At 28.2% G+C, this 25667-nt stretch overlaps 1 protein-coding gene across 4 annotated transcripts; it reads right to left on the bottom strand.

Moving 5' to 3' along the window:
• Positions 1 to 3292: 3292 nt before the first annotated feature.
• Positions 3293 to 8450, bottom strand: LOC123197919 (alpha/beta hydrolase domain-containing protein 17B-like). 4 transcript variants are annotated; one of them, XM_044612437.1, is made up of 7 exons: positions 7892 to 8450; positions 7718 to 7767; positions 6110 to 6146; positions 5419 to 5491; positions 4657 to 4893; positions 4517 to 4564; positions 3293 to 3936 (listed from the first exon to the last, which is right to left on the bottom strand). In XM_044612437.1, exons 3-7 carry the CDS (start codon positions 6142 to 6144, stop codon positions 3535 to 3537), a joined length of 795 nt encoding a protein of 264 aa, XP_044468372.1. In that variant the 5' UTR covers positions 6145 to 6146; positions 7718 to 7767; positions 7892 to 8450; the 3' UTR covers positions 3293 to 3534. The 4 variants fall into 4 exon arrangements, with proteins under 4 accessions (XP_044468372.1, XP_044468370.1, XP_044468373.1 ...); XM_044612435.1 differs by lacking the exon at positions 7718 to 7767 and adding an exon at positions 5794 to 5798; XM_044612438.1 differs by lacking the exon at positions 7892 to 8450 and adding an exon at positions 5794 to 5798 and having other exon boundaries at positions 7718 to 7762.
• Between the last annotated feature and the right edge of the window lie 17217 nt (positions 8451 to 25667).

The raw sequence follows: 25667 nt of genomic DNA, 5'->3' as shown, positions 1-25667 counted from the left end.
TTCAATGGTATGAAATTCGTTCTCCTAAGAGTCATTACTATGGAGATAATGTTGACTAAATTCTAATTCCACATGAAAACCTTCATTCATGGCTTGTACCAAAATTGACAGGTTTGTATGTATATCTCACATCATTTGAAGATATTAAGATAAGATCGGTTAAATAGTTTATAAACTTTTTAATGTGCTAAATTGTGTTTTGGGTTTTAAAACCCAAAAACGAAGCAAAACCATGATATAGACTGTATATTCAAAGTGAAAAATATCGAGTAAAGCTACATCTCATACTAAGAAGTTTATTTGAAAAACTTTGAATCAATGCTAGTGGGTTTGTGTATGTATTTCATATCGTTTGAGAATATTAAGATAAAACTTATTAAATAATTTGTGAGTTTTTCAAACTGTTAAAACTGTATGAGTATTTTATGTGATTGTTTATTATATTTTGTTTTTTTTAATAACAGATTATATATTTAAAATAAATAATAACAAACATGAAACATAAAAGGGAAGAGAAAAGCTGAAAGTCACCTTGGTGGGAAATGAAGAGTCCACATCCGTGGAGTAACAGTTGAAAATTAGGAAAGAAAATTCAACAAAAGCCGCGGAAAGACCAGGGGAATTTTCTAGCAAGTCTTTGATTCACTGTTTCTGAGCGGGAGACATCTCTATCCATGAAAGGTGCACATAAAGACAACAATTAATAGAGCCATTGACTTGCTTTATCATGAATCTAGTCAAACACATGTGATGTGCGATTCTTCATTTGTTCTGAGGCTTGAATTTGGGTAATACCCCAAGATAGAATCAAGAAATAATTGAGTTATTTGGGACCAAATGCCACTGTCACCTATTGATTTCTAGATGTTTCAATTTAACTGCGAACCCATCTTTACTGTTTGTCATTAATGATCTATTCTTTCTAGTAGACGTAGCAAAACGGGTGATTTGCTCGTATAATCTATGGATAACTCATTTAAAAATAGATATAAATTTTAAATTTTTGGATTCGTGCATATGGATAATGCATTTTTATGGGTGGTTCGGATACGTTGGCGAGTCATCAATTTTTCTTATTTATTTTCTTTTTTCTTTTTAACATCAAACTTATGACACATCCAACGTAAATTTTACGTATTTTTTTTTCTTTTAACATAAAATAAACTTAAATCCATCTTAAAATTAAAAAAATTATTGTGTTGAAAACAAATTTAAATAATATAAATACTAAACACTTTGTTATAAATATTTATTTCGTGCTTAATACTAAAATTATTTAAATTTATAGAAAATATTTTTATAATTTAAAGTAAATTTTTGTTCTTTTACAAAATATTTATATATTTGAAAAGAAAAATATTAAAACTTACGAATTCAATACATTAAAATATTAAAAAAAAAAAAAAAAAAAGTAAGAAATTAAAATTTGTAGGTGACCCACAGGTGAGCCTGTACCCTAGAGTTAGTATAGGTTTTAAGAATTTTTATTGGCATAAATTAACCTATTTTTTATTTGAATCTGCATCGACCTAACCTAGACTCAACCTGACCCACCCGTTTATTAGGTCTACTTTCTCACAAAACTTTAAAACAACATAAAAATAAAATAATAATTTTATTATTTATTAACTTTGAAAATGTATAAAAAAAAAAAAGTTTTTGATTACATCCAAATGTTTGAAAATGACACTTTAATCTGTAAAAATGTTAAAAAATTCACAAATCTTTTTAAATCTTTGTATATTTTTAAACTATTATATACCCTTAATAGTTATAATATGATATTTATATTTTTAATTTGTTATATTTTATTCAATTATATGAGATGTAACTATCATTTTTTATCTTATTGGAGCCAGACTAATATTTCAAAAATGTTAAAAAGGCCCTTAAAATTTTCAAATTTTTAATGACCCCTAAAAATTTAAAAAGGCCATAATATTTTAAAAAATTATAATTTACCCCTATTATACAATTATATGTCAGACCCCTAATATAGTAGAGATAAAATATGGTAATTTCACTCGTAATGTTATTGTTTCATTAACATAGTTACGGGTAGACATGTCACATGTCAATAGGCTAGGCGAACTCCGACTTGGTCTATTGGGCTAATAGACCAGGTTGGGCCTTAGACCTGCACAATAATGGGTTTTTTGGATTAGGCTGGGCCGGCCTTAAACAATTTTTTAAAATTTTAATTAAAATTTTTAAACATGAATTATTTTTCAATTATTAAAATTGATGATAGTATTTCAAATATTTTATTTATAATCTCTTACTTCTGACGGAGGAATACTATAGTTACATAATAAAAAATATTATAAATTTATAATATAATACAAATAAATTAATTTACGTATGATATAATTACACACATAAATAAAATATATATACTATACAATTTATCTACTTATCCTCAATGTCCAAAGTTCTGAATTCATTTGACATTAGATTCATTTAACATTGGATCCATTTGTAATATTTTATTACAATAAAATTGAAATGAAAATAAAATTATAAACACAAAGAATTATTATTTGCAAATTCAAACAGTTTTCGAAAGAAAGCTGATGAGAGAAAATGAAATTGAGAATATAATAAAAGAATTAAGATTGAAAGATTTGTAAATAAAATTGAAAATGAAAAAGATTTGGATTGGTTTATGTAAGAAAAATAAAAAAATCTAAAAAAACATAAAGCTTCCGCCATTTTTTTAAAAAAGTTTTAAACAGAGTCAAGTTGGGTCTGAATTCTGGGCCTAATATTAAAACCTACAACCCAATCTGGAAGGCCTATAGGCTGGGTATGACAAGCTATAGTATCAACCCAAGCTTGATTTCTGGGCTTCGAGCTAGGCCTCCATTTGGTCCAGCCCAATTGACGTTTTGTGGCTCAAAAAGCGTTATTTATACTTTTTTGAATAGAAAAGTGTTACACCAATTAAGGGGTGGAAAAGTGGTTTAAGGCCAACCTATGGGTGGGAAAATGTCATTCGCTCTTAAATAAATTTATCGGATTGGTAATTAGGGACAGGAGAACCAACTAATAGCAATTTGTTACCTGCAAATAAACTTAATGACCAATAAGTAGTGTTATGTGTATAAATAATATATACGATTTTATACACAAATAATAGCATGTCACTATATAATCGGTTAATTTTAAATTAGAGATAAAATAATATTTAATTACATAATAACATATCATTATTTGTGAACATAGTTTTATTTATAACAAATAATAGAATAGGCACAATCGGAGATTCAACTACACAATTCAGAAGGCAGGAAGTCTGAAAATTACTACACTTTCTATCGAATGAAGTTTTTTACAGAAAATTTAGGATGCATGATTTCTCTTCATTTGACTCGTACATACAGAAAAATTAGAACATTTATTAATACAATCACACGCAAATCTGACATCTTATGCTGGATTCGTGCAAATTACAAATGCAGAAGCAAAAACTAAATTACCTTTTCAAGTGGACTGATGCACATAACTTATTGAAGAAGCTCTTCGTATAAGTATTTACCACACTAAGCCCTTTTTCCTCCTTATTCTATCGACACGGTCAGTGCTCATCCGAGACTTTTCAGGCTTATTTGATTTCTTAGATTTCTCAAGCCGACTATCTAAACTGTTTCTAGAAACCTCTGGAAGGTCAGTGCTCAATTCAAAAGTATCCGAAGGACCACCTTCTGATGGTTTGCTCTGATTGTCAGGTTCAGCTGTTGTTTTTTTAGAAGCATCAGTTGCTGGCTTTGATTTGCCTAGTGACAGTACAAATTTCTTCAGATGCCTGATGAATTCTGGATAAAGCTCAAGATTGCAGTGTCCTCCTCCACTTATCCATAAAGGATCATACTTCTCCTTGCAAAGTTCCCAAAGCTGTTTTCCATGGGAGCAATCAACAACTTCATCTGAAGTGCCCTGAAAATCAAACACAAGTGACTCAACTGGTTTATACCAAATGACTTTCACAGTGACAACGACTATATATCTTACTGAAGTTGTCGGAGGGTGCATGACAAAGGGGATATGATTAGTAGAAAAATAAGTGAAAAAATGAACGGAAGGAAATTTCCTAAAGAGACAAGGATGAATAAATTGGTGTAATGACATGATCTTAATAATCAGAGAGTAGCATCCATCTAGCAAAGAAATATAATAACTTGTAGCATGTCATTGTTAAAGGCTATAGATATTCACATGATCATCAGAGCTTCTCCCTTTCGACAACTTTCAACTTTGATACTTTTGGGCTCTCTTGCACATTGTTCTCATATCTGCCCCTACTTTATGCAACTTAAGTCTAGAGGGGACTTTAACCTATGATAAAATGTTTAGCAAATTAATTATTACAGACTTCTTCAATTTATGTCATTAAGATTATTATTTAAAAGTTTTGCAATGCTATAATGAATGCGGTTGGTCTGGAAACACTGAGAGGGAAAGGAAAAACAAACAAGAAGAGGAGAGTAAACCTATAAACAAAGAAAACGACACTTACATGAATAACCAAAACAGGACAATTGACCGATCCAATTTTGTCGATATTCTGAAAAACAAAAAAGAAACAATTAATAACATAAGTGCCCATCAACATAATTAAACAGAACATATACAACATCATCACTTATACAAAATTACCTTGTAAATGTCAAACCAATATGTCCTCTTGACAGGGTACAATACCCTCATACCAGACAGAATTGGGCTATGCAGAACTACCCCTCTCAAGTTTTGCAAGCGTGAAGCAAGATCAAGTGTGGGTCCACTACCAACAGATTGACCATATAATATTAATTGTTCATCTTTAACTCCATACTGCTCTTTGAGGCATTTGTAGGCAGCATCTATGTCTGCATATGTATTACATTCAGTTGGCTGTTTCAGAGGGAAAATAGCAACTGTTATCATGTGACTTCTGTAAGCAAAATGGCAAAACTTTTGGCAGACAAAATAAATTGCTTTTTATTGGCTACACAAGCACATAAATGAAAACAGTCATGCTAACTAAACAACTCTGATAAGATAATGATTTAATACATTGTGAAATTAGTAGTGAAAGAAAGAATTCCAATACAGGATCTTGCAGTCAAAAGTGCAGGCATCACTGATTCAATTTAAAAATCATTACAGCTATCAGATAGATATAAACATGTCAAAGTATTCTATTCTGTAAATACAAGCATCTAGGATTCAATAAATAATATGGCCAGGAGTTAAACAGGCAAATAGATTTTGGTGAAAAAAATGTTTTATCATTTTCAACCAAATATAAACATAATCTCACTATCAAACATTCACATGCTCTATCTTAGGAGATAAAGTAAACAAATACAACTAATATTTATAAATTGTTATCTTCAACAGAATAAAATTATATTTCAAATTTATGTTAACAATTACATTAGTTGCAAATTTTGTGTTGGCCAGCCGTAATAGTTCCATTGCCCAGATATCAGTTCTAGCACACCATTCCCTACATATATCAGAGCACCTTACAACTTAAACCAAAAACTATAATGAGCATTTTAGAATTCAAAAATCTTTTTTTGTCCCGCAAGCAGATTCCATGAAATTGAAATATGAAAAGAAATAGATACATCCTTTTCCAGCATTTTTATAACAGCAATTATTATCAAATTTGATAAATGCTTGGGCATTATTAACCTTTCTCACTGAGAATAAACTCAGAGATTAAGTGCTTCTACAAAATTTGGCAGGATCATGATTATCAGTAATTAATGCATACATTAACTAAATAAACAAGCAAAGAAATACCTTTGCTAGAACAGATTGGGAAAACAAGGCAGAGAGGAAGAGTACAATTGTGTACATGTAAAGCAAAGAGAAATTGTAGTTTCAGTTTCTAAACAATGGGCAAAGGTACAACTCATATTCTTCACAGGTAAAGTCCAAATATGCAAAAGAATGAGAACCTTTACAATTATTTTTGTTTAACTAAAACTGAAGGATAACTTATTATCTGGAAGTATGAACATCAGAATAAAGAATTAAATTGCTATAACTGAAAAAACCTGGGTAAAGGTCTCTTCTCATTAGCAGCTAACTAATAATGAGAAGCTAGATTTCTAACCTTTCCAGTTGATTGTCCATAGCCAGAGTAATCATACCTAAAATAACAGGATAAAGCAGTCAGGAATAGTCCAAAAGGCACATAGGTAAGATAAAACACAGCAAGAGAAGTCCATTGTGAAAAAAGAATATAATTCTGTTATAATACAGCAATTATAGTTCAAAAAAGTCTATCTAGATTCATGAGTATAGGTCTCTGAAAAGTTAAGCCAATTTTACATATTATCATATAATATTCAAATTAATTTCATGCTAATATTGTATTAAGCCAGCTACTCTATAGTTTAACATATAGCAAAGTGAACAAGAAAGAAGAAGGTACTAAAAATATAATTATTATCTCATTCCAACAAAAAGGAAAAAGAAAAGAAAAACACAACTACTATCAAAAGGAATTTTACCAAAAAAAAAAATGTTGAAATTCTGATACCACAATATGAATCGTAAGACATAACATGACCAACCCAATCCCATTAATACAACAAATACTGTGACCTGCTTAATAAGTTCACTCCAAAAAATTGTATATATTAAGATAATTGTACAACTAAACTCCCACTATCGGCATTGATGGAAGATTCTAATAACAGACTTTTTCATGATAAATGAACCATATAATGGTCCTCAACAACTTCCTCACAGAATAGACTTCCTAATATCCAAGGTTCCACTTTTCTTGAAATTATTGAGCCACAAGCTAGATTTAAAATTTTTATGCATACATATAATTTTAACAAAATAATACTAAATTCATCAATGTTCTATCAGTGTGCGATTTGTTCAACTTAGCCATGGAACTAGATACCTATACTGCTATAACGTTAGAGATTCTTGTCAAGGTAATAATAAGGCAATGTCATCTAAGCATGGGATCATATTACAGACGCATACACAGAAGCTAACAAAGCCAAGTGAACCAAATTTTTATCATTCTTTGATCACTAACTTTAGAATTTTTATATGATAGACATAAGTTGTCTAATTTCAACTCTTCAGTACATCCATTTTAACGAAAGTAACATTGATTATTTCCCTTTTGTTGCAAATTTAGCCATGTTTATACCAATTTCAGCTCAAATGTTTCCATTCATATTGCAGAATTAGAAATGAAAATAAAGATTAATCAGGTTAATGTGTTCACAAGCTCAATCCCATCAAGATAGTGCATGTGCATACACATATAAGCTTTTCCAGAACTCAAAATGTTAATACTTCCTGTATGGAGCTACATTGGTGTCAATCCATAAAACACTGGAACATGTTTGTAAAAGACTGAGCTCATAGAAAATTCTGCATCCAAAAACTTACCATCCGTACCCCAAAAAGGAATAAAAGTTATGACATCGCCCATGAAAATAAATCCTAGGGCCATTGTTTGCAATATATCAGAACAAACAACTGAGGCAACCTTTTCATCGTAGTTCTTTATTTCTTTTATTTATTTGCCGACTTTATACACATAAAATATAAAACTAATTAAAAAAAAAAACTTTTGCATCTCCTGCTTTTATTCAACTAACAACCTCTACACAATCAAACAAAACAGTAAGTTATTCAATAAAGTGACAAACAGCATTAGGAAGAAAAACTAATCTCATGCTAAACCTGCCTTCCAGTTGGGCTTTCGAACACTAACCAAACCCAGACAACGACGCGAACCTAATTCTCAAAAATAATAAAAATGTTTTAATGAACTAAAGGAATAAATTTAAAGGAAAGGAAAAATAATATAAAGCTTAAAAAAAAAAAAGAAATTTACAAAATTAAAAATAAGAAAAGTTACCCCATGAGATTGACGCGAAGTCGATTACTTAATTCAGCAAAAAGCTCAAACATCTGGCCCAAATCAGCTGCATTTCCATGAGAATACAAAAGCGTAGCCGTCGATTTCGGATGCTTAATATGGACAGCCACGATGTCATTACCACGGCGAGTTCGGAGCTTTAAAACGTCGACGTCATCTCGTCTGGGAACTTCCGAAATATAGAGACGGCCTCCGCAAGATTCGTCGGCCTCCACTTTGTACGACGGCGGATTGGGCGGGAAGAAAGCGAACTTGGCGGCGATCGTCGAGGTGACTCCTCCCATGCTTTGCTCATTTCATAACGGTAGATCTCAATAAAAAGTCAGATGGAGAAGAAACTGAGTTGTGGAAACGAGAAAGGAAGGTGGCGCGTGGAAGATGAGGAGGAGGAGGGAGGGCGCGTGGGAGAGAGTATGGACTGACGTGTCAAAATTTATCAGTTGGAGTGGGTTGGAACGTTGAAGGGAGGGAGAAAGAAGGGATGATGGAAAGTGAGGGAGGTTTTGAGTTAGAAATAAGAGCTGACGGTGCACATAACTAAGTGACATCTGTCTATTTGTACTAATGTAATGCTGGGCTTTTTTGATAAAACGGTGTCGTGAGATTTACAACTTTACGACAGAGTTTTGACCCGGGGGGTCGTTGTGTCATAATTGAATTTAAAAGGCCAAAAAGACTTGTTCCCACCCAAGGTTTGGGTACTTGCCCACTTTTGTACTCTAAGTTTTGAAAACTTAAATATTTACCAATTTAAGAAATTTTGTCATTATGATAATAGTTAAAAAGTTATTTGGATATTTTATTTTTAAAAAATTATTTTATTTTTCTATCTTAATTTTAAAAGTTAATAATTTTTCTTTTATCTTAATTATAAAAAATTACTTTTTTCACTTTAACCATCTAGGATTTTTATATTTTAAAGTTAACAATCGTCTTTTTAAAATTCAAAACATTACATTTATATCTGAAAAAATTTATTTTTTTTCGATGATTGTTCTTCTAGGCGATTTACTTTGACATGTCGTCAACCCCACTATTAGCATCCTCTCTCCCTCTCCAATGGTTTTTTGATACAAAAACCACCAAAAATCTTGGTTGAAATGGTTGGACTTTGTCACACAAATTTGTGCATCAATCGATGCACAAATTGGCCGGTTCGTGTATGCGAAGTCAAATTTTCAACAAAAATATACATACATTCTGGCAGTTCATTTTGGTTTCATTTTAATTCATACACGACATGAGTTTAGTTTTGGATTGAATTGAATTATATTTCATGTCAAAATTTTTATTATCAATTTTGGTATTATATTGAGTTAACAAGTCATGTTGAAATTTGTCAAACTTTAAGTAGTCCCTCATTTTTACCTTATTTTAAATTGAAAAATGTTATATGTATACATTTTTAAATACAAAAATAAATATATATAATATGTTATTATATCATTAGATGTTATTTTATCATTAATTTAAAGACACCCAATTAACACTCAATCATATAATGACAAGTTTATATATATATATATATATATATATATATATATATATATATATATATATATATATATATACTCTGTTTATGTATTCAAAAATATATACATACAGTTTTATTACTCTAAATTTACTCACCAAAATTTTGAACTACATTTCAATATCTAATCGAACCTCACCTATTTTCAAAATGACATTGTTATTATAATTCACCTTCATATCTTATCTACTTAGGATAAATTTATACCTTCTCATTATATATGTTCATTTGTATCCCACCATTACGAAGAATTTACTCTTCGTATAAATTTTGTCACCAATAAGTTGTAGGGGATTTAAATTTTTACTTTTATATTAGGAATCTCACTTATTTTTCACTCAAGTTACTCTTTAAGAGTCGTTTGGTTGGGAATTTAAAAATTACTCTGATAATTTATCTTTTATTAGTAATACTATGTGTATCTATTTTAAGTACATAAATGAGTACACACTTATGTGTATTACTACGTGATTGAATATTATTTTATTTTTAATTTAAAATCATCAAATCATATGGTAATACACATTAAGTGTGTTCCTATTTGTATACTTAAAATGGGTATGTATAGTTTTATTAATATTTTATTATTTATATTACTTTATTTGATTTATCAAATAATAAAATATTATAGTAATTTTCTTGAATCAATGGTAATATAATAAATAATATAAGAAGTAATCTTATTATCACATTCATTTTAGGTATTAAAAATTATCAAAATAATTTTGATTTTATTATAATTATATATTTATTTATTAATTTTTAAGACGAAAATAATTTTATTTTTAACTAATATGATATGTAATATAAAAAATATTTTAAAATAATCATACTTAGGATATTTAAGTAAAATAATATCATAGTATTATTTTATTATCTATAACCAAACATAATAATTATTTATATTTACTATTTTTATCAAATTTTATCAAATATAATAATAATATATATCAAATAAATTTTTAGGTAATCTATATTTATGATAATCTTTTATTTTTGATAATAAAAAATTATCCGAACTAAACATACTTTTAAAATAACTTTTCGACTTTCTATGAAAAAGTTGCTTATTGTTAACTTTTATGTGGCCCATGGAGTTATCTTCAATTATGATTTTTGTTGGTGAATGCTGAAGGTATTTCTTAACAATGAAATGCAAAACACCAAATTTGTGGAGAAAATAATGTTATATATACGTATTTTTAGTATATAATTTAGATACATAAATTATATGTTATCATATAATTAGATATTATTTTATATATAATTTTAAATTATTTAATTATATAATAATATATATTTTTTTATAATAAAAATATATACGTATAATTTTATTATTTTCAGATACAGTCATAAAGCGCGAAGAAAGAGGTAACCTTAGAGGGACTAGGGAGGGGCAAAAGAAATGTTTGTTAAAATCAAGTCAAGTCAATTTGAGTTTGCACACAGCCTCCTGTTTCTTAATTACTTAATGGGTAGGTTTCGCACAACCGGATTCAAAGGTTTTACCAATTACCATAGATTACTTATATTTTTAATTTGAGAATTGAACATTCATATTATTGTAATATTTATGGTAATCTAATTATATATTATATTATATATAAAAAATTTAATTTTTTATATCATATATCAAACATCGTATGTTATAGTTTTTAAAAATAAAACAATAAAAATTTTAATTGACATGTTATTATTTTAGAAAATATCATAAATATATTTGAATATTTAATATTTCTCATATGTATTTTTATTATATTATCATTTCCTTTAAAAAATGTATCGATCTATATCAGTAATATATATTGTATGATACGTTAACTATATCGTATTAATTTTATATATCTCGTGATACATATCGTTTGTCATCTATATCATATCGTATTGTATAATATGTACCATGTATCTTAAATACTGATAACTATAGTAAAATTAGTTATCATATAAAGATTTTTATAAGAAATAACTTTTTTATTTTTTTTACAAAGTCTATCAATTATGAAGTGTTAAATTTTTTACTATAAAACTATATATATGGATAATGTATTTATAATGAGTATCAATTTGGACATTGATGATAATATGTCGTTATGTGATTGAATGATTTTGAATCAATGTTAAAATAACACTTAATCAAATCGTGATGCATTATCATTAATATACGAATTAGTATTTATTATAAGTATACATAACATTAATAAAATATGTATTCCAAAACTTGTGGGTACTCTTATTTTCACTAAGAGTAGCGCTATATGCATAATATGCATGAACAATGACATCAAATAATTTTAAATTAAAAATAAAATAATACTCAATCACATAGTGACATATAATTGTGCGTGTATATAGTTTTGCACTTAGTTTTTTGTTTCACTATACCTTAGGGGTGTTTATGTAAAACCCCACCCCTAAGATAATGCAATGTCCCTCACATATTCATGTTCAACCGATAAGATTTTTGGTACCCAACCTAACCATCCCTTTCACCTTTTCCATTTCAAAATCAAAACATTATTTATCACAATTTCAATTTTTTAAAAATTAGTTTCCCACCACAAATTTTGGGAAATCACAGTTTTCCACCTCTTGAATTCTTAAACTACAAATATTTGACACAAAACGTAACTCCATTGATAAGAAAGAATATTGAAACAATGTCAAATATGTACATTATCATAAAATTTTTAACTATTTTATTTTTATAAAATTATCATGTTATCCCTAAAAGTAGTAGTATACAATATGACTAAATTCATCATAATCATATTAGTTAAGGTACAATCTTATTGAATAACACTAACCAATGTGTGATCTTGCTAGATGGATAGATCACATTTTTTCTGGCATGATTTGAAGGTCAAAAACACACCATCCTCATCCTACTCACTCAACTCCTCCCTCTAGTGACCAAAAGCCCAAGTTATTATCACCACCAAAACTTAATTAATTGGCCACACAATCACTATAACAAATATCTATAATTAATAAAAGAAAAAAAAAATTTTAATTCTTCATGGTCTTTTTTGGTCAAACCTAGTTTGATTAAGTTTGACATTTAACTAGCGACACTGGCTCCAAGTCAAGCCACCATGATGTGGTTTGGCCATTACTTGGTTGGATTAGGCCACCAATGAGGGAGTCAATGGAGAGAAAGAAAGAAAAGTAAGGAAGACAAAGATAAGAAGAAGAAAACTGAAGAAAAGAGGAGAAAAAGAAAAAAAGAAAAAGAGGGGAGAAAAAGGAGAAGGTAGACTTGACAAACACTCGTGTTGGCCACGGGTTCTTTAAAAAAGTGTATAAGTTTTGGGGCGTCTGATTTAGGTATTAAAAAATTATTTATATAATTTTTCTTTTTATTATTGATATTATTTTGTTTGGTTTATTAAATAATAAAAAAATTTAATAATCTTCTGTTACGAATGATGATATAAAAAGTAATATAAGAGATAATACCATTTCCATCTTAGGTATTAAAAAATTTCTAAGGTAATTTAGATTATGTTATAATTATATCTTTATTTATTAATCTTTTAGACAAAAATAATCTTATTTTCAATTGATATAACAGATAATATAGAAAATATTTTAAAATAATTAAGACGTTTAAATAAAATAATATTTTAATATTATTTTATTAAATTTAATAATAATAATTTATAATCAATAATGTTTTAAGTAATTTATTTTTGTGATAATAAAATATTATTTAAATCAAACACACCTTTAAATTTTATTTACTTATACTCGTTTAGGCTTATACTTGTGAAATACTTATATTTTGTGGGTAGGTTTAGTATTACCTACAATTAATAAATCTTGATTTGTAATCTTTTAGTCTCCAAAGACCAAAAATTTGAAGTCGAATTACTTCAAAGTCAAATAAAACTTTCCCCCATTTTCTCAAGGACCAAACACAACTTAGAAACAAAAAAATAAATAAATAAATAAGGGAAAACCCCAATCCACCAATGTTTACTTAAAAGGAAAAAACAAACTAAAAACAAAATATAATTAAACAAAACGACGACACCACCACAAATCAAATGAAATATAAAAAAGTATCAGAAGATTACCCTTATCATCATAGAGTATGAATCCATTGTGGTTAAAGAACATATATTTTTTCCACATGGTGACAACGACCTCTTTTCTATTGGAAATTGGGGACTTGGTGGTGGTTATGATGGTGATGGTAAAGTTAAGATGGAACTTTGTAATTCCTAGATTGTAATACTTGAAAGATGTCAACCTAATCTTGAATATTGGGTAAACTAATTTACCCATAACCATAGATATTTAGGAATATGAAAGAGAGTGAGATTGGCCTTATTGACCTTGCCTGTCAACAAAGAAAAAGTGTGTGATAATCCTAATCAAAACTGACATAGAAGAATTAGGTATTTAATTAGAGAAGTGCAATAAAAAAATGATTTTAGTAATTTTTTGCAATATTAAATGAAAGAAAATATCCCAACTAATATTTTGGTTGGTTTGATGTACAAAATGAGAGAGGACAATAGAAAGAAGGGAAAATACGCCTTTCACCTACTTCAAATAATACGGTTTACCTATGAGTTAATGTAACACTCACAAATATGTCTAAAGGTATTTTAGTTTTTTTCTTCATATTTGTGTATTTGAAATTGGGAATGCTTGATTTTATAGTTGGGACAATTGTGGACCATGAGGGTGGATGCCCGTTTATGCCTTGAGAAAGGCAAAATAGTCATTTTGCATTGAGCACGTGAAAATTGCTAGGTATTAAAGATGAATAGTCGTGCATGATTGAGAGGATACTCTTTCATTCATGTGTCGAATTTGAAATTGCATAAGAACTAATTTAGCAGTGATTTTGACATTTGTCATTAAGTGGGAAACGACAAAAACGACTGTTCATGAAGAGGGACAATTGTTCGTACAACTATATTGGCAAAATAATAAGAGACGTCTGTGTGTTTGACTAACCTTTTATTTGTTTTTTGGGAACACTAGAGCCAAACAATAGAGAGAGCCAGGATTTTGGGCAACTAGATGAGCATAAGGAGAGGATTGGATTACCAAAATCACCATTGCTACTTGGAGAATTTGCTTGTCAATGAAAGAGAGATAAGTAGCATGATTTTCTCTTTTCTTTTCCAATTGTTTTGTAGAAGTTATGCTAAGGTGAAGTTCTACTTGTGTATGTATAAGTTGGTTGTTGATTTGGTGAAAGGATGCTAAAGTTTTAATGGATGTAATATGCTATGGTATGCGAGAAAGTTTTAAGACTTGTTTATATGTTAGGATTGAATGAGTGATGATAGTTAGGCTGGAAAGGATAAAAAATTGTAGGTTATGATTTTCCAAACATTGATAAATGATCATTCATGTGTGCATGGATGCTCATTCATCCTTTTGGAAGAAGAAGACTTCCTCGTTCATCAATGCACATTTGTTCTATGGTTAAGACAAGAACAATCATTTGGTATGAGACAGATTCTCGTTTAGGACATTTTAGGATGAACGATGAGAAAGAGAGATAGATGATTATTAATAATAGTTTAAGGACGTAATGGTATTTGTTAAGTGTCAAAGGGTTGTTAGTTAAACAAATAGGTAAACACTGTTCATAGTGAGGCTGAACACCCGTGCATAGGCTTAGTGAAATACACGGAGAGCTAGGGCTAGTGATGCCCATTCATACAAATGAAAAATGATAGTTTTGGCCTTATACTATATGCTGGAATGAGGATAGAGTTCAAAAGGCTTGTTGAAGGCAAAATTAAGATATCCAACTATATTAAGTGTGCTTAATTGTGTGAAAGATGACACAAACCTTGATCAAAGTAGATTTGGGTCGAAAATAGAAAAAGATAAGAAAAGTGATGTACATTGAGGTAGCCACAAATTGTGTATGAAAGTGGCATTATATGTGAAAGCAATAAAGTAATATGAGAGATAGATACCCTTGAAATGCATCATACACTTAGCGTTAAGACATAATATCCACTTATTTCAGTTTATTTCAAGTATGCATGGTAAAAGATAGTGACATCAATTAGTTTTTGCATGTGGTCAGTGAGATACATCACATATACGCTTGTGGTAGGGGTCATCTTAGGACGGAAATCTAGTTAGCAGTCTCATAACTATGCTTACATAGTAAATAAGAGACTACAATTATTTTCCCTATATGACTAAGGTATCATAGTTAATTAGCCTGCAGACTGATCGATATTGTGTGAGAAACACATTGATTATATACATTTGAAATGTCAACTACTTTCATGAGGAGATATGTCAAGTTCAACTTAGGAGTTAGCCATCCAAGATGACACTACCTATATAATGTAATACCTTCAAGTACGTTCTAAGGGTATTTAGGTTTTTTGACTCTATTTTAAGATATTTTCAGTTTTAAATATATATGTTCACATGTATGTGTGTGTTTATATATATAATAATTCCAAAAAGATAAAGAGATATATATGTATATATAAATCCATATTAAAAGGAATGAATATATATAAAGAGAGAAAAAACAAAAAAGGAAACTTATGCCTTTTCCATCATCTTCTCCCATCCATTCCAGAAGCCAGCCTTCTTCATGCTATTTTCTTTTGCTTTGTGAAGAAAAAGGAAGGAATTGAATGAGTTTTGGAAGACAAAATAAGAAAAGAGAAAAAAGGAAGCACTTTGGAAGCCTTGGTAATCAAAAAATCTATTTCTTTTCCCTTTACCTATGTTTATATGTATTGGATGTATATTATATGAATATATTAGTGTGTTTTGGTGTTGATTTAAGGTGGTTCGGTGATCAAAGAAGTAAAATAAATAGAAGGGAGCCAACTTAACAAAGATTGACTTGAAACAAGGTAAGTGATGTTATTCTTGGTATGTTTTATGTTTTATACTTTTGGTTCATTGGCTCTATGTTATAAATGATGATTTTGAAGTTGAGAAATGTTGTTTTTCCATTTGGGGTATCTATGTGTGATTTTGTTCATGGTAGAGAGTTGGATAATATTTACAGTTTTATCATTGATTTCATCCCATGTTTTGACTATCTTATCTGATGAATCATGAGTGCTTTGTTGGAAAGCTCTTTGAATCCTCTTTCAATGATATATAACTTGTATGAATTAGAGATCGTTTGGGCTTTTAAATTGTATGAACAAAAGGACTACCTTACCAAATAAACAATGAATACAGTTTTTTGTCATTAATTTCATCCCACATTTTGACTATCATCTAATGAATCATGAGTGATATTATAGCTTGTTGGAAAGCTCTTTGAATCCTCTTTTCAATGATATATAACTTGTATGAATTAGAGACCGTTTGGACTATTAAATTGCATGAATAAAAGGATTGCGTTACCAAATAAATAGTAAATACAATTTTTTGCCACTAATTTCATCATACTTTTTAACTATCTTATCTGATAAATCTTGAGTGTTGTTGTAGCTTGTTGGAAAGCTCTTTGATTCCTTTTTTCAATGATATATAGTTTGTATGAATTAGAGACCGTTTGGACTATTAAATTATATGAACAAAAAGACTACCCTACCAAATGAACAGTAATTTACAGTTTTTGGAAAGAAAGAAAGAAAAGAAGGAGAAAAAGAAAAGGAGGAAAGGAAAGAAAGGAGAGAAAAAGAAAAGGAAAAGAAAAGAAAGAAAAGCAAGAAAATAAATTTAGGGCTCAAGATTCAGGGGTCATTCAAAGAGTGTGGTCTGTTGAGTTATGAATAGTTTTAGATGGAAGCAATATTAGTAAAAGATAAAACACGCATACATGCTACGAACTATGAGAGTGCATTTTACGCTAGACTACCTGCAGTAGGGCACATTCATAATAGGACATAGACCCACAGTAGAGCATGCTCGTAGTGGTCCACAATTTAGATTCAAAAATAGTATAGTAAGAGAAAGGAAAAAAGCTCAAGCTTAGAAAAGTGTCAAATCCCTGTAGTCAACTTCCAGAAAGTATCAAATGGATACCAGATAGGACAAAGTGTGACCCAAATAGTAAAAGATGAACTAGATTATCCCTTCGATTCCTTGAGGAAGTTATGATGTGAAATTGAGTCCCGAGAGTGATTTACAATAGGAAAAGAGATAGTTTAATTAATTATTTCCCCTTACTGAGTGTTCTTATCTCTCATTTCCTTTTCTTTCATGATTGCAAATATAGGTGATCAAGGTAGCTACGAGGCAGGGTTATGTTAGCTAAGATAGATCCGGGCTAGAGCAGGTTATCTCTAGTTTATGTTACATGTGTATAGTCGTATGTTATTATTGACTTTTGGCTTTCTTCAGATAGTTGTATAGTTGTATATGATTACTCCATATTTTTCATATGTTTTTCAGATGAGTTTTTATATGTGATATATACATATTTTGTTTGCTTCCAGATTTTTAGTTTTCTTAGAATAATTTTTGAACACTTTTAGTGATGAGTTCATTTTAAAAATTTGCTTTAAAAAAAATGTTCCAGATATTAATTCGTAACATTTCTCCTTCAGAGGATAGTACTTTTGGGGAGAGATATTACATATAATTAGGGCATAAAGGGTATCAAGGTGAGACAAATGAACATAAAAGGATACCGAAAAATAATCACATAGTGAAATATTAATGGAACACCTGATTTTAGGTTGTTGTGTTTAAGGTGCCAAGAGTTCAACTACTTATTAAGTGTTTTTCACTTTTGTGTTTTTTTTACGTGGTTTTGCTTAGAAATGGGTAGCAAGGTATACAAGGGAGTCAACAATCCAACTCGAGCGATTGCATGAGGTTAAGGGGCATTTGTATCATTTTTAGATTTTTATGAGATTATGTATGTAGTTTGAGACATTGTATTTACTTATGCACACTTATGTTGGGATTTGGTTTTAGACAACTTGGTTTGTATGGTTGGTACTAATTTATCTATGTGATTGGAGGTATTTCATTCAATGATGAGTATACCTTTTTGCATGCATTTATGGATAAGAATTTATTGTCATGCTTGAATTCTACCCATTGTAGTTGAAAAACGTTCAAATAGTGTATGTCTCTTCAGGTTATATTCCGTGAATGGGTTTTGTTACCAATGCCTATTTTGACTTAGCTTATACTTGTTTGGCCGGTCCATTTTCTCTGTCTAAGGAGACAGGGAGAGTGAAAAAGGAGAAAAGAGAGATGAAAAAAATGAAAGGAGAAAAATGACAAAGAATAAGGAAGAGGAGGGAAAAAATGGAATTTATTTAATTATTTTTCATCTTTAATTTTCACTCAAAATTTTGGAAAGCTGATATGACTTTTATGCCTTTTTCTATTATTTTTTCTAATGAAATTATAATTTGGGTAAAAGTTTGGAATACCTTGAGTGGAAAATATAATTTACTTAAAAAGAAAAAAGGAAAAAGGAAAAAGGAGGATGATAACAAAAAAAAAAAAACAAAAGGCCCAACTTTATTTTGAGTATTAATAATTTAATTAATGAGATGAGAACATTCCATCTGATGAGCATAATAAGGCAACTAAAGCATCAAAAGAATTTTAAAAATATATATAATGGTAATGGATAGCCTAAATAAGAATATCCCTCACTGCATTTTCAACTTTTGAGCTTTGTGGAGAGCACTATGCAAACTTTGGAAGGAAAGAAGAAGAAAATGAGCGGCCGAAAGTAGAAAATATAAAGATTCTATAGAGTCAGAAGAGCTTTTGTAAGATCTTCATATTGAACACATAATTTATCATGGAACACGTCTTGATCTTCTAATATGTCGGCCTTTATAAATGTGATACAACTATTGAAGAATGTTTAATCTGTATTAAGAAGTTTGGAAACCGTCAATCTTAGTTTTCAAAAGCGGGTTAATCAATCTTCCCTTCCGTCTAGCTTTTTCATAACTTTGGTCGTGTTTAACCGCCTTTTAAGAGGTATAACACAAAAAAAGACATTCAGAAAGCAATTAATCTCTTGCTTTTCACCTATCGCTCCTCAATTACAAAGGGTTTCCCCTTTCCCCTTTTTATAGACTAGTTTTAGTACATATTCAATATCTCTTCTTATATTTTGTCGATGTCGATTTTGACTAAAAGTGTCACAATTTCATTATTTATGCCAACCATATCCAAGCAACTTTTGTTCCCTACACATTGACATTACACACTACCTAATTGTTGTGCTTTGAAAGGGAAAAGTGATGCACATAAAAACGCTACAATAATTTATTAACATTCATCGGTTTCTAATGTTAAATGTCACAATCTATTTATAGAGTATAAGATTTTAACGAATTCAAGTATATAATCCATATGGGGTCAATTTATAGTAATGGTTTTGGCGTGTAATAGGGAACACTTTTCGTAATGCAAAACACTTAATGCAGGCCAAATTTGAGGAATTTCTTATTATATAAAGCCACAATAATAGTGGATTAAAAAAAAATAACTTGCAAATTAAAGAAACCTAAATCTATACACGTGAAATTAATGAAATCATAGTTATCAGTGTTCTATAATACATAATATATATTTTATAATATGATACAATATAAGTAAAAAAGATACGTATAATAAGATATATTGAATTAATACGATACAATAAACGTATCATATAATATAATACATATTCTATAATACGATATATATTACCGATATATATTGATACACTTTTTTAAGAGAAAATGATGATATAGTAAGGTATATATGTAAAATTTTAAAATTTTATTGGTGTTTATGATATTTTTGTGATTTTAACATTCCTTTTATAATTTAATTCATGAGAAACAGTTTTCTTCTTTACCAATTTTTTTTCTATTTAAGAAGACAAACATAAAATGACAAATAAATAAGTGTTGGATCATTCTCATATGTCCTTGTCACTCTGTGGTGTTACTTTACAATTTACATAAACAAAAAAATTTTGTATAAATAATTTTAAATATATAATTAAATAAAGAGATGATGTATTATTTATGTAATTAAATGATTTTAAATTAATAATAAAATAATATTAAATTATATGATGATAAATCATTTCAATAATCAGTTATAATTAAAAATATGTGCATATAATATTACTCTTAGGATGCATTTAGTTTGGCTCGTTTGGGTAATTTTTTATTATTAAAAATGAAAGATTACTAGTAAGATAGATTACCTTAAAGATTATTAGGTATAAATTATTATTATACTTGATTAAAATTAATAGATATAAATAATTATTGTATTTGGTTGGATGTAATAAAAAAATATCATAATATTTTTTTATTTAAATATCCTTAGATATAATTATTATAAAATATTTTTCATGATACTTGTATATTAATTAAAAGTTAGGGTGCTTTTGTCTTAAAAAATTAATAATTAATGATGGAACAGTAAAAAAATAAGTTGGTAATAAGGGTACATCTTATATTATCTGTTACATCATTATTTGTAATAAAAAATTATTTTAATATTTTATTACTAATCAACCAAACAAAATAATTACCAAAGTAATTAATTTTTTGTTACTTACCAACCAAACAAAATAATCTTAATAATAAAATATAGATTACTGAAGTAATTTATATTTACCTTGAGTAAAACAACACCTTATGGGCGTTGGGGTGGGGGATTTATATATTATCGTAGTAATTTATTTTTTATTGCTTATAGTACTTTGATTTGTAAGGTAATAAAATATTTTGGTAATCCTCTAATACCAATGATAATGTAATAGATAAAATAAGAGGTAATCTGATTATTATTTTTAATTTAGATATTTGAAGATTACAAAGATAATCTTTATTTTATTATAATTATATCCTTATTAATTTTTTAAGAGTAAAATGTCATTATTTTTAATTAAAATAATAAATAATATAAAAAATATTTTAAAATAATTATATTTAAAGGTATTTAAGTAAAATAATATTTTAATATTTTTTAATTACTTTAAACTAAATATAATAATTAATTATGTTTATATTTTTTATTAAATTTTATTATACTAAATAATTTTTTAAATAATTTATTATTATAGTAATTTTTTATTTTTTTAATTAAAATATTTTTTCTGGTCACCATTTGGATGGGTTGCTAACAACCCCATCAAGCCCATTAAGAATATACTAATTTGACTCCACCTGAATATTTCCTCATTCATTGTCAACTTTTTCATTTTCTTGATGATAATACAAGAATTTCTGCTCATCCTTTATGTGAGCTGCTTACATTTAAAAAAGGGAAAAATTAAATTAAATGACCATTTTATCATTTTATTAAGTAAAAATATCTATTTTTTTAAAGCAAAAATACCTTAATTTTTTTTAAAATATTAAAATTATCCTTTACCACATCTATATAAGTCCTCTCACTTTCATTCTCATTACATATATTTTTCATATCACTTAAATATTCATTTTCACTTTCATTTTTATTTAATATCAATTATTATGAGTTCGTTCAGAAGGAAGAAGTTCGTATTTCTAAATTCGAATTAAAAAAAATCAATTCATGAAAAAAAAGTATTTATATAAATCTTAACTCAAAACTTAATTTTATTTGTTAAATCTAGTTTGTATGTCATGTAAATGGAGTATTTAGATATTTATAATAATTTAGGGATTAAATGAAATGTTAAAAAAATATAAGGGGCATTTTGATAGTACACAATATATAAAAGATTTAAATAACATATTAAAAATAAATAGATATATTTTGATACAAGATAATATACAAAGATGTTAAATAAAGTGTTAGATAATTATAAAGGGCTAAATAAAATGTTATAAAAATATGAAAGTATTTTGATATTAAACATTATAAGAATATTTTAAATGAAATATTATGATAGATCGATGCATTTTGATACGAGACAACATACAAGGGTGTTAAATGAAATGTTAGATAATTATAAGAGGTTAAATGAAAAATATGAGTCGACATATAATAAATTCACAAGTATTGAAAAATCAAAATGAAATTTGAAATCTATACATATAAATAACCTAGAATGTGAAAAACCAAAAATCACTGAAAAATATGAAAAGAATGAGTCGAAATATACTAGAATAATATGAATAAAAAAATTATTCAAAATTTTGAAGTCTACACATCTAAAAATCTTAAAATGGTAGAAATTAGAAAAATAGAACTGAAATTCGAATTGTATATGTTGAAATACCTTAAAATATCAACAATAAAAAATTCGCTCGAAAATCTGAAAAGTATGAGTCAATATATCTTAAAATGACAAAAATAAAAAAAATCGAAACTAAAATTCAAATTTTATATGTTGAAATATCCTAGAATATCAACAATAAAAAAATTATTAAGAAATTTGAAAAAACGGATCTGAATTTCAAAAACTACGAGTTCAAGTAGCTTAGGAATGAGAAAACTAAAAGATCAATCTGAAATTTCGTAATTACATTGTAAAATGTGTTTAAAAAACATAAAAATAAAGAGATGGGTGTCAAATTTGAAAATTACATATAAAAAAACCATAAAACAAAAAAAATGGATATGAAATTCAAAAATTACACATTGAAAAACCCTAGGTGTGAGAAATATTAATTTACCCCCTTATAAAATTTCCCCTCTTAACAGGTTCAATATTTTCCTTTGCCTCTTATCAATTTTCTAATATTTTATAGACCCTATAGTTTAAAAAAAGTCAATTTTCATCAAACCCACGGTTTTCACAGACTGTCCCACAGTTCAGTGTAAAAGTTTTTACGGACCCCCGTGGCTCTCCCTCTCTTTCCTCTCCCTCTAAAATTTTGAAAACGCTAAATTTCCTCCCACCCCACCGACGCCCGTGGGAGATTACCGTAGCCCCAACAAATGTAGCCTATTTTCTAGCAAAAACTAGTCATTTCAACCTCTAATTTCAACATAAATCAAATTTACACATCCAATAACACAAAACCTCTCAAGAAATTATAGCAAAACGATCAAGAATCAAAACATTTTATGCATTATTCAAAATTGGAACCCTAAAAATTCAAACCTCAAAATCTCCCTCAAATCTAAATACTTCTAACAATAAATTGATTTAAACAAGAAGTAAAATGATGTACTATCCTTATTTTTCATTTCGGTTGCTAGAAAATACGAAAAGTCAACGGAAAAGACAAAAACTCGCTACGCCCGTGGGAGACCTATGGGAGATCCGAATTTTCTCTGAATTTCAACAGTAAATCTGTAAAAATGTGGGGTTTATATATAAGAGTAGTTTGGTCATTTCACAAATTGAGGGTATTTTTGCTTAATCCTTAGATTTTTAGATAATTTTGTTTAACACCCTTTAATTTTAGACATTTGTTATAATTTCTCCAAAAAAACCTACATACAAAGAGTTAAACGTATAAAAAAGTCTAAAAATTTCGTACCACATAATCAGTTCATTTTTGCCGTACTTTACATTATTTTCCTGGTTTGTGAAGGAATGAGAGGCCACTCTGAAGTCCCTCTCTTACTATATATACATATCTTTACACTTTTAGGATAGGTTTGATTCAAATCGATAAAAAATTATATTGCTAATTTATTTTTTATTATTTACATCATTTTATTTGGTTTGTTAGTAATAAATGATTTTAATAATTTTTATTACTAATATTGATATGATAAATAATATAGAAAATAATTTTATTATTAATTTTATCTTAAATATAAAAAATTATTAAGATAATCATTTTCAATTAATATAACAATATATATTTAGAATAATTATGTTTATAAACATTTACGTAAAATAATATTTTAATATTATTTTATTATATCAAACTAAATATAATAATTATTTATATTAGTAACTTGAGTTAATATTTTATTTTTTATAATAAAAGATTATTCAAACTAAATGCACCTTTCAATAAATTTGAGGTATAGCAACTAGACCTATAATTACTATATCAGATTAATCAAAATTTTATAAATATGAAAAAGGTTTAAACTTAAAATTTTTTTCAAAATTTTAATAATTTTGTTAGCTGTTGGGGGTCTTTCAATGCTCAATGTCGGACAGCTTCACCACATAGTCAGAACCATGGCAGCAAACTGAAGAAATCGTTCCACGGGCCAACGAATTGAGTCAATAGTACATTGATTTGCCACCACAACCTTTCATTGACGTTCCAAGCAGTGGCCACAAGGGCCAGAAAACAGAATTTTACTGTACATTCTGGTATTTGCCAATAGGCCCTCTGTTAAGAAGGCTTTTCAGCAGGCATATACACTACAAAGAGTCTAGATCTATTTTTATTTATATAATTTATTTTTATATAATTATTTATTATTTTATCTTTAATTTTAAAATTATTTAATTATTTAATGATATATATTTAATATAAATTTAATAATTTTATCGGAAACAAAATATTTTAATCGACCATTGAAGCTTATGATAATCTAGCTGGAAGCTAGAAGAATAAACATAACTTTAAAAAAAGAACACCCATTTCCTTGTTTATCTTGCCCTTTACAGTCCATCCATCAACTGATAGGGTAACTTAAAAAGAGGAAAAAACCAATCTTCAATTTCCTTTTTCCAGGATAAGCTATTCATGAATTGGAAAATTCTGAAAAAGGTAAAATGGTGTTACTGTTGCTTGCTGATTCCCAATTTCATTTTATCGCTAATAGTGGGACATGGATAAGATGCCCCTTTGAAAGGATTGACCAGACCTGAATTTATGAAGACACTGTCTTTATTCCTTCATTGGAATTGGAAGTGATCTGTCAATTCTTCCTTTTCATATTCTGCATTTTCTGGGCCATCTACAAAGTTTATGGTCCCTAAGATTCTATCCCATTTCCCTTTTTCTTTTTCTTGTATGTATATATACATGCTTTTCAATGCTTTTCAACTTTATATTGCTCCACACCAAGGATGGATTGAGTGGTATTAGGTTGAGACTCCTTATAAAAAAATGTTTTGGGTAAGAGAGTTGATGAACCCATGTTGAAATTGAGTTTGACCTATTTATTATGTATCATTAAAATCTAATTTATCTTATCTGATATAATGATTATGAGATTTGATCTATTCATTGTGATTAATATAATCCTAGATAAGAGGTTTAATCAGGATTCAATCTAGTGGGTGTAATTGACACATTTCCAATGAGAAGGTCTAATTCGAGAAGGGTTCCTCATCGGAAAAAATTATTATACATTATTAAATCTTTTTTTATGTTTATAAAGCGCTCAGAAAAACCAGGGAGAAAATGGAAGAAAAAAGGAAGAGCATGC

The sequence above is a fragment of the Mangifera indica genome, chromosome 15, assembly GCF_011075055.1.
Source record: "Mangifera indica cultivar Alphonso chromosome 15, CATAS_Mindica_2.1, whole genome shotgun sequence".
Classification (NCBI taxonomy): Eukaryota; Viridiplantae; Streptophyta; class Magnoliopsida; order Sapindales; family Anacardiaceae; genus Mangifera; species Mangifera indica.
The sequence above is the reverse complement of the archived record's forward strand: the minus strand, read 5'-3'. Positions and strand labels throughout refer to the sequence as shown.